The 15943-nt window shown below is 44.2% G+C and overlaps 1 protein-coding gene across 1 annotated transcript in view; it reads left to right on the forward strand.

The window, feature by feature from the left end:
- The first annotated feature begins 4391 nt into the window (after positions 1–4391).
- LOC122946194 (tyrosine-protein kinase receptor UFO-like) overlaps positions 4392–15943 on the forward strand; it is a 78006-nt gene continuing 66454 nt past the window's right edge. Inside the window, exon 1 of the mRNA XM_044305631.1 lies at positions 4392–4805. Within this exon, the coding sequence (XP_044161566.1) occupies positions 4742–4805 (64 nt within the window). The 5' untranslated portion in view covers positions 4392–4741. The remainder of the gene's footprint in view (positions 4806–15943) is intronic.

Raw genomic sequence — 15943 nt, forward strand, 5'->3', positions numbered from 1 at the left:
ACCTCAGGGATTCTAGGGGCTCTACGGGCACGTCTTTGCGGTGGCTGCGACGGGGTCACTACTGCACGTGCCACCGTACCAGCTTCAACTGCCCTTCTGGTGCTCGCTACTTCACCATGTTCTACGGCAGTGCTGGTACTAGGTCCAGGGAGGGCTGCGCTGCCGGTGTATGCCTTACCATGTAATCCGACAGCAGCAGCCCCACTCTGCTGCTCTTGAAGCGGATCCTGCGCAACCTGCAGTCTAGCGACACGGGGCCGGGTACGCCTGGTGCTATCAGGGACCTCAGCCTCCTCGTCCGAACTTTGGGTCAGAGAGCCACTGCTTTCTACAGGTTCGTATTCTGACCCGCTAGATTCATCAGATGAGGGTTCCCATTCCTCATCCGACTGGGTCAGAAGCCTGTAGGCCTCTTCAGAAGAATACCCCCTGTTTGACTAAAAAAACTGATTTTTTTATCGCCGCAGCGCTTGTAAAGTGAATGTGTAGTGATCAAAAAAAAAAATTTTTTTGTCACTGCGGTGGGGCGGGTGTGGGCGAACGCACGTGTGGGCGACCGATCAGGCCTGATCGGGCAAACACTGCGTTTTGGGTGGAGGGCGAACTAAAGTGACACTAATACAATTATAGATCTGACCGTGATCAGTTTTGATCACTTCCAGATACTATAAAAGTACAAATGCTGATTAGCGATACGCTAATCAGCGAATAACGGACTGCAGTGCGGTGGGCTGGGCGCTAACCGATCCCTAAACTACCTAACCAAGGGGCCTAAACTATACCTAAAACCTAACGGTCAATACCAGTGGAAAAAAAAAGTGACAGTTTACACTGATCACTTTTTTCCTTTCACTAGTGATTGACAGGGGCGATCAAAGGGGTGATCAAAGGGTTAATTGGGGTTCAGGGGGGTGATCTGGGGCTAGTATGAGGTGTTTGGTGTACTCACTGTGAAGCCTGCTCCTCTGCTGGATCCAACCGACGAAAAGAACCAGCAGAGGAGCAGGGCAGCCATATAACAGATCATATTTACAAATATGATCTGCTATCTGGCACTCTGATTGGATTTTTTAAAAATCATCAGCTTGCCAGCCGCGATCATTGGCTGGCAAGCTGATGACGAAATACTCCTCGACGAAATGCCGGCCCGAACTGCGCATGCGCGGGCCGGCAAAGCGCGTCATCTCGCGTCTCGCGAGATGACGCGTATATGCGTGACTGTGCGCAGCGCTGCCACCTCCGGACCGCACATCTGCGTTAGGCGGTCCGGAGGTGGTTAAGGCCATACCTTCTTTCCTGTGAAGCCATGTCCCCTTGTAGGGCGAGGCGTAAAAAGCTTAGAATGGTGAATGGTGCATTTTTTATAGTAAATCTGCCATAATATACAGCACATAGTGTACATAGTGTACAAATTAATGATTGCCTATTCGCCCACCCAGTAAAGTGAAAATGAAAGTAATGGGCACCAATCAAATTACATATGGTCAATCTGCACTTAATATGGGCAGAATATCTGCCTCTGTAAAAGGACCCTAATAGCCTACATACATAATAGTCTATAGCTCCCAACTCTCCCTCGATAGATAATGTCAAGGCAAAGAAGGATCGGGCAAAGTGAATATTCACCCTACCGTTTTGCTCTTCCTGGACATAATAAGTGTCTGGCAATGGCTTTCTCCTCTTCCCCCATTGAATACATATCCACTCTCAACTCAACCTAATGTGTATGTGGGAATCAGGAGGGAGTTGAGATAGATAGCTGACATCTGAACTGAATCGTTTGGCCAACAGCTCTTGAATGCATATAACCACCTTACGAATGACAACACTGGACAACACTCCATCTTGTTCTACCTCTCACCTGTGACTAAAAAGGTCGTTTCTGGAGAAAAGCAATCAAGCTTTTCTAATCCTGGACGACCTCTTTAAGTACTCCGAAGAATACCTTCATAAAACATTTTCCTTTAAGTAGAAGACAATGCCCTCAACAAACATCTTATCTCCGTGACTCACTTGCATTGATCCCGACCAGGTCCTAATGTCCTTGCGTCTGTCAGAAAAGTCTTGTTAAATGAGTTCTGTACATCTCAGGTTCTTAAGTCCCTAATACTCCACCCATGTTGTCCCTAGTCCATTAGGATATCAAATAACTATGAAGTCTGGGTCCTCATCACCAGGACACTGACTACTCTGCACCTCTAGGGATAGGATCAAAGTTTGTTCACTGCTTCAGGCATCATTCACACCCCTCGTTATGGGGTTAATTGTGTTGCTCTAACCTTCCGGGTCAATAGGTCAGGCCCCTTTAATGAGAGAACCAGTCCAAAAACAGAGAAGCCCAGCATCAGGTTTACTATCATGACAGGTATGTGCAAGGACGATGAGGAAGATGCTATAGACAGTGTAAGGGACTTCAGAGGAACTACTTTTTAGGTGAAAAAAGGCTATTGTGAGATACTTGTCCATCAAGGGCTTGGAAGGGGTAGCAAAACCCAGCACTGTAATGGGAAGCACATTTTGAATGTTGCCATGTGGTACTTTCTTTTCCATGTACGCTGCTGAGGTGTTCTGTGATGCACAAGAAGAGTTTACACCTTTACTTTCCTTTAAGCAGAAAGAGTATTTTTATAAGAAACTAGGTCAAATCTGCTGGTGGTGACCAAGCAAACATCTTCAGTAGGTTTCTTCTCTTGGAAGGCATAGTTTTTCTTTGTGGAGATCCAGTTGGTATAGGGAGTCTTACAGAAAGTGATGCTTCCTGAGAAAAAGTATGCAAATTTGCCCTCGTCAAGGAAGAAGAAAGCTGTCTCTAGTGCCACCTATAGGATAACGAGTGCTTGAACAGCTTCTCACCCAGCCAACCAGAACCATTCTCTGTACTGTTGACAATGACGAGCAAGAACTCCAGAATTGCTGACTGGCAATAGAAAACGGAAGCTAGAATGCTGAAATATTGCTTCAAGTATATAGCAAACGTGAACTGGATACTTAAAGAAGACTTGTCACCTCTCCTGACATGCCTGTTTTATTAAATAATTCAATTGCACATGAATTTATAATTCTGTACCATCTTTTCTTGTGACTCTATGCCGTGTCATTCTTCTTTTATTCATGCTAGTAGTTTATGGATAAAGGTACACATGGGGGTTATCAGTGAGGGGGGGGGGGAGCTGCACCGTCTGAGCTTGTCCAATCAGTACTGACTGTACAGGGACACACTCCCAATTGGTAACACCCATCTGGACCCTCATTGCAAACTGTTAGTAATTCATTCATAACTTCTAGTAGGAATAACAGTGGAATTGCACAACATAAAGCCATAAGAATAGAGGCGCTAGAATTGTTATTACATGGGGGATGCAAGTAGTTACTAAAACAGACATGTCAGGAGAGGGGAACGCTCCTCTTTAAAGGGGTAATAAATAACTTTTTACTGACACAGCTGCCAATGACTGGCTCTAGAGGAGACCTGTGGCATGGGGACACGTCACCACTGAAGCCAAGCTCAGGCTGCAGCGGTAAGCATAACCATTGCTTATGCCCCGGCCAGAAGAAAACAAGCTGGGGACTGGAAAATGGACCAGAGGGTGCTAACAATCAGGACTGCAGCGGCTTGGAGCAGGTAAGCGCGACTCTTTCAATAGGTGATGCAGGCTATGGGGCATATACGTCAAATGTGATTTATTACCGGAAAACCACTTCAAAGGGGATCGTAACCGCTTTCAAAAACAGTACAGTACCGTATCAGTCTACAGGTCACAGCTCAGCCCTATTCATGTCAATGAGGTGCAGCCGCAATACCAGACATGGCCTATAATCAAGTGGGGTGCTGTTTCTGAAAGAAGGCAGCCATGTTTCTGCATTCCTAAACCACCCGCAGAGGGTTGGGTTACGTTTACTGCAACAGGGCATTTAATCTGTTGAGTACCAAGTTAAAGATTGCTACATGTGTACATGTCGGCACTCTGTTTAGAGTACTAGCGTGCATTAGACAATTCTATACGATATATTCACTTGTTACTTATGTCTTTCTAAGGTTTTTTTTATAGTCCAAACATAATAATCAGCAGCAGATTGAAATCACATCAGCCCCTGTGACCACTGGAGGGGCCAATTTACATTGCGTTTGTTTTAGAAATTTAGGAGAAACCCAGAGGAATCCTCTCATTGTCTATGGCCAGCGTTAGAGCAGCGCGCGGCTCGCCCCTGAGAGCTCCTTCTTTTACTCCTCCTCCTGCTCTTCTGAGTAGTATGAGCTCCTGCAAAGGAATGTCCCCCCTCTGCTATTGTACAGAGTCTTAGAGAGGGTGTGTGAGTCACAAATGGAGGGGCAGACTCCAAAGCTCAGAGACAATCCTTCCCTCTCACTCACCCGCCCCGTGTAAAATGCACTTCCCAACTCACTTTCTTTAAACCAGTCTGTGGAGTTTGCTTCTCTTTGAGGGAAGTTAACTTTTCAAAGTTGATTTCCTACGTTTAAACCTTTCATTTTTACGCATTCTTTATTTGGCACAGATCTGTAGAGTTGGGATGTTTATTTGCCTTTTTTGGTTGTGTTGGTCCTGATTTTTTTTCCTTTGAGAATTCACCGGCTTACATTGTTTTGGAAAAGAAAACATAAGTGACAGTCGGGAATTTGGATTTTTGGTTTTGAGTTTTGAGCTTTTCAGGGTCGGGTTCAGATGTGGAGTTAACATCTTCTTGTGTCGTCTGGAGGGGACTACATCTTGTCATCTTCAGGATGGGACTAATGTCTGGGGTGCTGGTTCTCCTGGGAACATTAGGAGCTGTATTAGCACAGAATGGTGAGTACAGACAGTCTATTGTCTACTGATTATCAGAGAAACAATGAGAAGAATGTGTTGTCTGAGGGCTATACAAACACGAGAGACCCCCGCCTCCCGAAAGAGACTCACCTTATCCCAAATAGAGACAGCAGAATGTAAACATTTCATCTCAATACACAGACAAGACGCCATATAATACATTGTCCCTGACTAAGATAGATTTCTGCAAATAGGTGGAATTTAGAAAAAGATCTCAATTTAGAGACATCTTCCTAATTCATCCTAAAACATAGACGCAGTACTCAAGTATGAACATAAAGACCAGGTATATCCCTCCCAAAATAAATAGGAGACACAACCTTCTCCTCTAATACACAGATGTCCAAGCACACACCTTAACCCTACCACGAATACAAAACCTCTGTTGTCCTTCTAATACACAGATCTATCACCTCTACGTAATAAAGGGACATCAAAGTATATACCTCTAACTACAAACTAATACATAGAGTTCAAGTTCAAACCAATAGTCTATTTCCATATCCAAGGCTGGTGAGAGATGTCCCATCATCACCTGAGGTCTGTCCCACTGGCAGGCCTCCTACAGTCAGCACAATAGTTGTGGAATCATCTCAGTGGACAAAATATCTCATTATGTTACAAAACTTAGTATGGTGGCACCAGGATTCAGACCTGTTACCTCTTCCGAATTCCATTGACAGATGACTTCTTGAGACTGAGACTTTTCACCTCCGACACTGATAGTCATGCATGAAAGACAGACTCTAAACAGCTTGTCCTATAAATGTAGGTATAAGCTCAGTGTTGACATACATACAGGTGTATGCCTCCAAGGGATGGTAATTCAAGTCAAAGGAACATCTTTTACAAATGTCACCTCTAAACGGGCTTCTTTGGGACTTTTCAGTTTTTTGGCTTATCAGATTATACCCATTTGTCACTTCTAAAGCAAGTTCATAAAACATTTAGGGATATTTAGGGAAATTATGTGTACAGGGTCCTGCTTTTCCATATATATTAGGTGTTTCAGGCAGTAAACCAGATCAAATGACCTCTAAAGGACAGTTGAGAGGTTTCTGTATTTTCTAACATTTCAAATTTCTATGTATTTATTCAATTGGCACCAATATCCTTTGTAGAAAGTCATTCAATCAGCCCCACTGGGGGTTGCAATCCAATATCCTTATCTTATATACACATTAGGGCCAAAAGGTTAGAAATTAATATTTTCAGCTAATCTAAAAGCAGCTTTGGACTAGCCCACCAGAGTATCAGAGGATTCTCAATAGGGACCCAGGGTCTGATACTATAGCGGGGCCCAAAGGTCCAGAGGAGAAATAAAAAGTTTGGAGCTGTCTTTGGAGACAATAAATTGCTATTGGGGGTCTATCTCTTTGAATCCAAATCTATTAGACTTTATTGATGTTCCCCAGTGCAACCCTGCCTAGAAGAAACACAAAAAAGCACAGGGGAAACATACAGACTCCAAGCAGATGGTGCCCTTGTTGGATTCAGTCACACTGGGCCCAGTGATGATTGGCACTAGTATCATCTTCTGAGCTATCATCCTACCATGTTCTAAGTGGAGAAGTCAGAAGAAATATGAACATATGATTCTGGTTTGAGTGTCTGAATCTTGAACTATAATTTTAAAACCCAAAAAAATTCTGTGTAAAAAGGTTTGTAGATGCCAGGATTATTGTATGACCCTAGAATGTCCACCTAGGTTGACCATACTCACGCACATTTGATTTGGGTAAATGTACATGTGTTGTGGGGAGAGGGGAGTAAGTTGCTGGTAGACATCTCTTGTGGCATCTTATCTCCCTGAGAAAAGAAGAATAACCCTTCTTTCCCCCAACATCTGCTGTCGAGGAAAAGTTGGGAAACCTCATGATTAAACCCAAAATGGTGCGTTCACCTTAGATTAATCTAATGTGTATGGAGAGTCAGGAGGCCCCATACACATTAATACTGGTGGCCAGTTCCATCAAATGTGTACAAGGGGTCTTAAGCGGTAAACTGTTATCAAAGTACCTTTTTGCAAATGCTCAACTACCCTCTAAAGCTTCTGATGCACATTATATATACGTTGGCACCTAAGTTGGGGAGTTATTTCAACATTTTTAATCCTTTGTTCTACCTGGAGAAGAAAAGCATACAGCTAATCCCAGCATTTATGGACAATTTGTCCATCAGCTGTCATATGGCATAGCTATAGTGTAGGCAGGGGAAGTGGCTGCAGGGCCAAACTGGAAAAGGGGCCCCTCATCATTGATATGCAATAACATTATATACAGTGACAGTATATACAGTGACATGAGATACAGTATGTGTAGGAATCGGACGGAGCGGCTGCCAGCCCTTGTCCACAGAAGTTGGGGTTACTTGGGGTTGCAAAAAAGTTGCTGAGGGACAGCGGGTCCATTCAAAAAATTTCTCTGGGGCCCAGTCAGTTCTAGGTACTCCACTGATCATATGGGTATGGAAAGTTCCTGAATGCAAATCTTTCCATAAAAAAGTTCTCAACCTAAATGGCCAAAATCTGACATTTTGGCCAATTTTCATCCGTCCACCCATAGCACTCTAAAGTTAAAGGAGTAGTCCACTCTTTACTATTGATGACCTATCCTCAGGATAGGTCATCAATATCAGATCAGTGGGGGTCCAACTCCCGGCACCCTCACCGATCAGCTATTTGTAGAGAAGGCAGTGCTTCCTTCTCTGCTCTGTTTACCTACTCACCGCAGCAATTGCAGTGGTGAGCAGGTGTAATTACAAGTATGGTGTCCCCATTCACTTCTATGGGGTGGCTCTGTCTGTTAAAGTGACTACTATAGAACTGACCCATAGAAGTGATTACTGCTGTGGCGAGCAGGTAAACAGAGCAGAGAATACAGCGCTCAAACAAGTGCTGTCTTTGCTTCAAACAGCTGATCGGTGGGGGTGCCGAGAGTCAGACCCACGTCAACCTGATATTGATGACCTATCCTGAGGATAGGTGATCAATAGTAAAATGGGGACAACCCCTTTAAGAAGGCCATACACATAAGGTAAATATTATAAATTGCTCATTGGCCAGTATAAATAAATGAAAAAAGGGTGTTGTCTTGCACAGAATGGCAAATGATTGGCCGATCATGCCAGACACATGGAGTCTCATTTGGCTATGGCCAAAATTTTTCAACCTCGTAGATCACAATTTCGGTAGACAGAAGTCCACCATAGGTCATTGTAAATAATGGTTTGTGTTTAATTTTCATACAATGGTTGGTCAAAATGTCCCATTTTGGCCATTTTGAGAATCTATCGTATGAACTTTTTGCACAAACTATTGTTCACAGTGACCTATGGTGGACTTCTGTCTACTGAAATTGTTATCTTATGTGTATGGACAGCTTTAAGTTTATGGTCCACAAATATCTAATATTATACTGGTGGTCAATAAATAATATGCTCTGTATGAAGGTTCAAAAAGTTCTCAAGGCCTCCTGCTGAATCCAGCTTATGATACATTTACTGGTAACTTGCATCTCTCAGCATTCTATGATGGGGACTGGAGGTCTGTGACCCTGAAAAGTATCTTCTATCTAGAGAATATTTTGTCTTTTTGAATATTTTGTATCTTGATGGAGTAAACATGTTGAGTAGCTAAACCTTGGCAGAGCTGTTATCTTCACAGGGCTCAAGTGACTGTTGCACCAAACCCTCCACTTGGACAGAGTCCGTCGAGCATAAAGACATTTTCTGTATTGCTCTTTGCCAGCAATATAGGCAACCCGTAGCAACCCGTCAACCATTGGCTTGGATTGATCTTTTGTCATAAAATAATAGAAGCAGCGTGCAAGTCATCGTGTAGCATTCTGGTCACATAGCTCAATGTCACCCAACCAGTTTGCACTGTGTCTCATTTTTCACATATCTGTGATCCTTAACAGAACCTGCAGATTTTATTGATGTTTGTCCAATGAATAAGGCTTTTGCTTTGCCAAACACGAGACTCGGTGGAAGGGGAGTAGCACTTTTTGAACTCAGTGACTCTGCAGAGAAGTGTCTACTGCATAGAATTTTCCATTTCAAGACTAAACACAGGGGCCCAAACAGGACACTGTTGTAGGTGCAGAGGTATTATTAGGTGTAAATATACAAAAGATCATCATGTAGTTAAATACCCAATGCATGGGGTAGTGGAAAGAATCCTCATGGAATAGGGAGCAATGAGAGCATCAGTTTTTGGTTTTTCAGCAAGGCAATTATTGTGGCTTTTCACCTCAAATTTTATCCATGGGGTGAAATCTGCCTCAAAATCCTCCTGTAGCCCATCCAGAGTCCATTACTCATTTGCTTTTGCTGGAACACAGATATGAATGTCTCTTTTCTTTATTATCTGTTTTGCTGTTCTTTGTCCTTGTATGTCTCGCTAGCGTTACATGTCCAGGAGCCTGAGGGCCACTTACAGCTTTAGTGGAAGAACGTAACCTGAAGATGGAAATGGAAGTGGTTTTCAGGTCGTTTGCTTGAATTGACCTTTTCAACACACTAATGAAGTTTTTCAAGATTCTTTTTGGCATCTACTAAGTGCCTTTTCTTGAAGATGTATATGTTTGTTTCTATGTAACTTTGGGCAGCATTGTCCCCTATAGCAGTTGCAAATAACTCTTTGCCCTTAAGCATTAGGCTAAAGTTGATGAAATGGTCCCATGCTGAACGTTCCTCGGGTGAAATGTGTCATTGGACAATCACTTTATCCGACTGACGACATACCCTCATTCTCTGGATAGAATTTAGGCCTCTTTCACACTTGCGTTGTCCGGATCCGGCGTGTACTCCACTTGCCGGAATTACACGCCGGATCCGGAAAAACGCAAGTGTACTGAAAGCATTTGAAGACGGATCCGTCTTCACAATGCTTTCAGTGTTACTATGGCAGCCAGGACGCTATTAAAGTCCTGGTTGCCATAGTAGTAGTGGGGAGCGGGGGAGCGGTATACTTACAGTCCGCGCGGCTCCCAGGGCGCTCCAGAATGACGTCAGAGCGCCCCATGCGCATGGATCATGTGATCCATGCGATCACGTCATCCATGCGCTTGGGGCGCACTGACGTCACTCTGGAGCGCCCCGGGAGCCGCACGGATGGTAAGTATGCTGCTCCCCGCTCCCCACTACACTTTACCATGGCTGCCAGGACTTTAGCGTCCCGGCAGCCATGGTAACCATTGGGAAAAAGCTAAACGTCGCATCCGGCAATGCGCCGAAACGACATTTAGCTTAAGGCCGGATCCGGATCAATGCCTTTCAATGGGCATTCATTCCGGATCCGGCCTTGCGGCAAGTGTTCCGGATTTTTGGCCGGAGCAAAAAGCGCAGCATGCTGCGCTATTTGCTGCGGCCAAAAAACGTTCCGTTCCGGAACGGAAGACATCCTGATGCATCCTGAAGGACGGACTGTCCATTCAGAATGCATTAGGATAATCCTGATCAGTATTCTTCCGGCATAGAGCCCTGACGACGGAACTCTATGCCGGAAGAAAAGAACACAGATGTGAAAGAGCCCTTAGTCATGTTTGATAGTCCCTAGTGGTTGACTGCAATTGGGTCGTATGGCCGATACATGGACAATGATTTGTGATCCTTCGGCAATGCATCATTAGTTTATCTTCTAAACTCTATGATTATACAGAGGATTACATTCTGGATAAGGCCTGAGGTATACTACTGTATTTGGGGTCCGAATCCGATTCACATTTTCTGTGAGTCAGATGCTCTTCCTATTCATTTCTATGGGATCTTCAGATAAAACGGTCAGCACATAGATGTCTTGTACTCTACATGTGCTGACGGCAATTATGTAGCTGTTCTGCAAATGCTAGAACATGTACTATTGTTGTCCGTTTCGCACACAAGAATAGCGATTTCTATTGGATGGAAGTGCAGAAGGCACATGGATGGTATCCTTATTTTGCTGGTCCGTGGTTTGCAGACTGTATTAGGGACAGAGTCGAGTGCATGAGGCCTAAGAAAAACTGTCCCCTGACTGTAATAAAAAAAAATTGGTCCACCAATTGATATCCAACCAATGGATGTCTCTATGGCCCGACCACTCTTTTCAAAGTTGCCATCTTTCAAGGTGTTTTTCAGAACTTTTAGATTGATGTCCTATTCTTAAAAGGGTTGTACCATCTCAGACATTGGGGGCATATCGCTAGGATGTGCCTCTAATGTCTGATAGGTGCGGCAATGTCTATACATAGAAAGGTGACTGCAAAGTCCCGGAGGGGCACCACGCATGTGTGGCCGCCCTCCATTCATTCCTATGGGAGTGCCGAAAATAGCCAAGCAACACTTTGCTATTTTCAGAAGTCCCATTGAAATGAATGGGAGGAACTTCTATGGGGCTGACGGAAAAAGCCAAGCCAGCGTTCGTCGATTTTCAGCGCTCCCATAGGAGTGAATGGACGGTGGCCGTGCATGCGTGGTGCACCCTTCTTCACTTTGCTGGCTCTATTCTAAAGATAGGTGTGGATGCCAGACATTGGGACATATCCTAACAATATGCTCCCAATGTCTGAAATGGTACAACCCCTTTAAGAGATAAGTCATTAATAGCTGATAGGTTAAGGACTAACACACCGCACCCCTGAAAATCAGCTGTTCTTAAATAGCGCCAATGCCGTTACTACACAGCTCTGTCCACTTTGCAGAGGATGGACCTGATTACCAAAGCACTGCCACCATTGAGATGAATGGGAGTAACGGGGCAGTAACCAGCTCTGTCCACTACACCGACATCGGAGCTACTGAGTATTGACAAATAGCTGGTCAGCGGTGGTACTATGGATATAAAAGTCCTGGAAATCCCCTTTAATACAATCTAAACAGTTCAAAGACAAAAGGTGGATTATGTTCCTAACTTTTGACTCCCTCCGAAAAAATGTAGTTTCACAGAATGTGAATAACTTCCTAAATCTTTAAAAATGGAAACAATGAGAGTAGCGTTGGCCAGCAATCTCACAGAGTGCCAATTCAAGCTAAGCGCACTGTTCGATGGTTCAACATAATCTTTAAGAAAATATTTAGGATTTTGGGGGACAGAAAGAATAGGGAGCTAGATTTCAACATGCCCGATCTTTCTGCTCTCGATCCGTCTGACAGTGGCTTAAAGGGGTATTCCCATCTGAGACAATGGGGGCACATTGTTAGGATATGACCCCATTGTCTGATAGGTGCGGGTCTCACCTCTGGGACCCATCCCTACACCAAGAATAGAGCGGGGAAGGTGGTGGCTGCAGGACCCCGGGAAAGCGCTCTCCCCGCTTGTGCGGCCACTGCTCTCATTCATTTCTATGGGGCTGACTGAAGTGCAATGGGCCGCCACCGCCCAGGGCCCTCTATATCGCATCCCAGGTTTAGTAGGAATGCCGAGTGGTGTGATGCGGCCTAAATGTCTCTTTATGTGTCACGGTGCTCCTGCCTGGATACAGCTGGACCCCAGGCTTTGGCTCCGAAGAGATAAATAGGGGTAATAATTGAGGGATTTGAAAGAATGACTTGAGTCGAGACCTTGAGATGAAGTTCAATGGCAGCTTTACTTCAATAAACGTTTCTCCAAACAGTTTTCAGGCTTTGTCTTGGTTCCAGCAGGCTTTCGCATGAACTAGCAGGCAAACTCAACTCTGCTTTCTCTCTTTCTCTCTGCTATACTGACAGGCTAGCTTAATGACTTTCATTCCTTCCTTATGCTGCACTCCACTCTTTAGTCTGACATAGTTTCAGCCAAGGAATAGGTTAGTGTCCTGTCAGCTCCAACATGGAGTCTGTACCAGAATAATTTAGAACTGCCCCACCTCCTTCTGGTAGCAAGCAGGACTCACCTACTTCTACCCAAAAGGGGGGAGAATGGAATGGTGAGCTCCATTCTGTCTAAGGGTAGATCTGCCATACTTGCTGCCACCTGCTGGTGAACCAGGTAAATTACATTTATAACAGTTACATAACAATATTATAGATGCACATTGTGGTGAACCTGGAACAGAATACATAGATGACACTGTGTTAGCCCAATAAAGACAGTAGCAGGGTGCAGGAGTGGTAACACCACTCTGGGGTGTTAGAGAAGCCCCATAGAAATGAATGGCGGGCGGTTTGCTCATGGGCCCTCCACGGCCTTCACAGCTTTCGCGGCTCCATTCTCAGTGTAGGTGCGGGTGTCAGAGGTGGGACAATGGGGGCATAGTGCTAGGATGAGATTGTCTGAGATGGAAAAAAACTTTAAGGCGGCACTACACTGCTGGATGGAGCAGCGGATTGTGGGGAACGATGCGTTCCTTCCCAAGAATAGCCTGCTTTTCAGTGGAGGAGACGGTGCATTTCCTGATGAACGAGCATGTCACACCTTTATACAGGCAGATTATCGCTAACGAGCATTCAAAAATCGGGCATTCAGAACATTCTTGGTCAAATCGAGTGCATGCGTATGGTGGGCTGGGGGAGACATCTTTCATTTGAATGAGCATTGGACCAACTGCTACATACAACAGTATATAAGCATCGTGTGGCATATTTGGACATATGGTGCCTCACCTACCCTGTCGAAGGTGGTGCCACTGATAGTCAAGGCTTAAAACTACCATAAAACTTAAAGTTATTTGTATGGCACCATTATTTCCACATTTTTCAGCACTCCTATATAACTTTATGTATGGAACGGTTAATTGGGCACTGCTAATTAGGAGTCGTCCATTATTTTTCGCCATACGGTTCTGTTAATTAGACACATTATGGAATGGGCTTATTATGACACTACACCATATGGAAGATGCCCACAGGTACCTTTTTTGTGCCCAGATGACTAGCTGATAATGTGGTCATATCTGTAAGTAGCACTTAAGATCATACAATAAAAGTAGCTTATTTTGGTGTATTGGGAGAAGGCCCTGATGATGGGCAGATGTCTAACAGGCCACCAGCACTGGCCAGCTTCAGTGTTGGTGGCAAGTTCTCATCAGTATGCTCTCATTATTTCTTCTCTGCTCAAAGCAGTCTCTTTTACCACAGCTCTCTCACCCACTCATGTCAAGACAGCGTCTCATAAACGTTCGTTATTAATGTGATAGAATCAATTTTCTGCCATGTAAGTGAATCATTCTCTGGAGCATCTGGACCTCCAGGCTGCTATTAGTCATAGGCCTCTTGGTTTAGGGGATCTCCGACCAACCTCAAGCAGCCAGCATTCTACCTTATTAGGGTACATCACATTCCTCTGACTTTTCACATTGTTATAGAAATCTCTTTCTCATAGTTGTTCTTGGAGAGCGCAGAGATATGGAGATAAGTTGTTCTTGAGCAAACTGCCTGCACTGTGGATGGAAAATATTTTATGTCTAATAATAGACCTTTTGAGGTCTCTCAAGCACCTGGGTCTCAGTGCAACTCATAGATCTGCACCCACTAAAAATACTCTGTTGAGGAGGCTGCAAAGGCTTTCACTCATTAATTTCTCTACTGTCTCCCAATATTTGCAGATGTTGATTGGGGTTCTATGCTGCTTCTGTGGTTAAAAGGGTTGTCCACTCTGGTCTGATAGGTCCTTTAAAAGGTTTATCCACTGCAATTTGATAGGTCCTTTAAAAGTGTTGTTCACTGTGGTTTGATAAGTCCTTTAAATAATTTATCCACTGATGTATGATAGGTCATTTAAAGGGCTGTCCACTGTGGTTTGATAGGTCCTTTAAAAGGGGTTTTCACTTTGGTTTGATAGGTGCTTTAAAAGGTTTATCCACTGATGTTTTATAGGCCCTTTAAAATAATTGTCTACTGTGGTTTGATAGGTCTTTTAAAAGGGTTGTCCACAATGATGTTATAGGTCCTTTAAAAGGGTTGTTCACTGTGGTTTGATAGGACCTTTTAAAGGGTTGTCCACTGTGGTTTGATAGGTCCTTTAAAAAGGTGGTCCACTGTGGTTTGATAGGTTCATTATAAGAGAAGGTGTGTCCTTTTCAGACTTGAGTTCCCTACGGTGCCACCACAAGATAAATTAGGTATTACATAGTTTCCAACTGACTGTCTTCATAATACAAGTTAGGTCTTTAACTGCTTACCAATCCAGTTGACAGATAAGGGTCCTGCACAGGGATCTTCCTCAAATAACACAAAAATTCCCTAAAATGTTATTTGAAAATGGGTTTCCTATTCTGAATTTAGGCCTGCACCTTGGATGGTCTCACTACTTCATTCAAAGGGAGTCTGTCACCTCCAAAATCTATTTTGCAGTAAGCATACTACCATGTAGGGTATCTGCCCAAAAACATAACCATATACTTTCCTGCAAACACTATGCTTTCTTGTGAAAATCCACTCCTCTAAGGCCTCATGCACACAACCGTTTTTGTGGTCCGCATCCGAGCCGCATTTTTTGCGGCTCGGGTGCGGACTCATTAACTTCAATGGGGCCGCAAAAGATGCGGACAGCAATTCGTGTACTGTCCGCATCCGTTGCACCGTTCCGTGGCCCCGTAAAAAAAATATAGCACGTCCTATTCTTGTCCTTTTTGCAGACAAGAATAGGCATTTCTACAATGGGCCGCCCGTTCCTTTCCGCAAATTGCGGAAGGCACACGGGCAGCTTCCGTTTTTTGCGGACCGGAGGCCTAAGTGTGAGAAATAAGGTTTTTGGCGCATTGTGGGCAGGGCCTCTCTGTTTGGTACAACATCGCTCCCCCAGTAACGTTGCCCAGGCCTTCCACTGCTATTTGGTTAACAGTCCCTGAGATTTCATAGCAGGTAGTGATGATGGAAGCCGGGTGCACTAAACAGAGAAGCCCTGCCCATGGTGCACCAAATACCTTATTTGCACAAAAATAAGTATTTCTTAGGAGTAGAGGATCAGGTTTTCACCAAAAAAGATATGGCTATATTTTGGGCCACCAACCCTACATGGCAGTATGCTTACTTTGAAAATGATTTTGAAGGTGACAAACTCCCTTTAATGGTCAGGAGAATTTGTCCAGAGAATCCCGTTCTATGGGGCATAAAATCTTATGAAACATGGGTGCTGAATCAACCCCAAGGGTCAAAAAAGATTGGGGCAAACAAGCAAAAAAAAAAAGTCTTCTTGTCCCAAGTCTGTAGGGCTGTAG

The sequence above is a fragment of the Bufo gargarizans genome, chromosome 9 (assembly GCF_014858855.1).
Source record: "Bufo gargarizans isolate SCDJY-AF-19 chromosome 9, ASM1485885v1, whole genome shotgun sequence".
NCBI classification, from domain to species: Eukaryota; Metazoa; Chordata; class Amphibia; order Anura; family Bufonidae; genus Bufo; species Bufo gargarizans.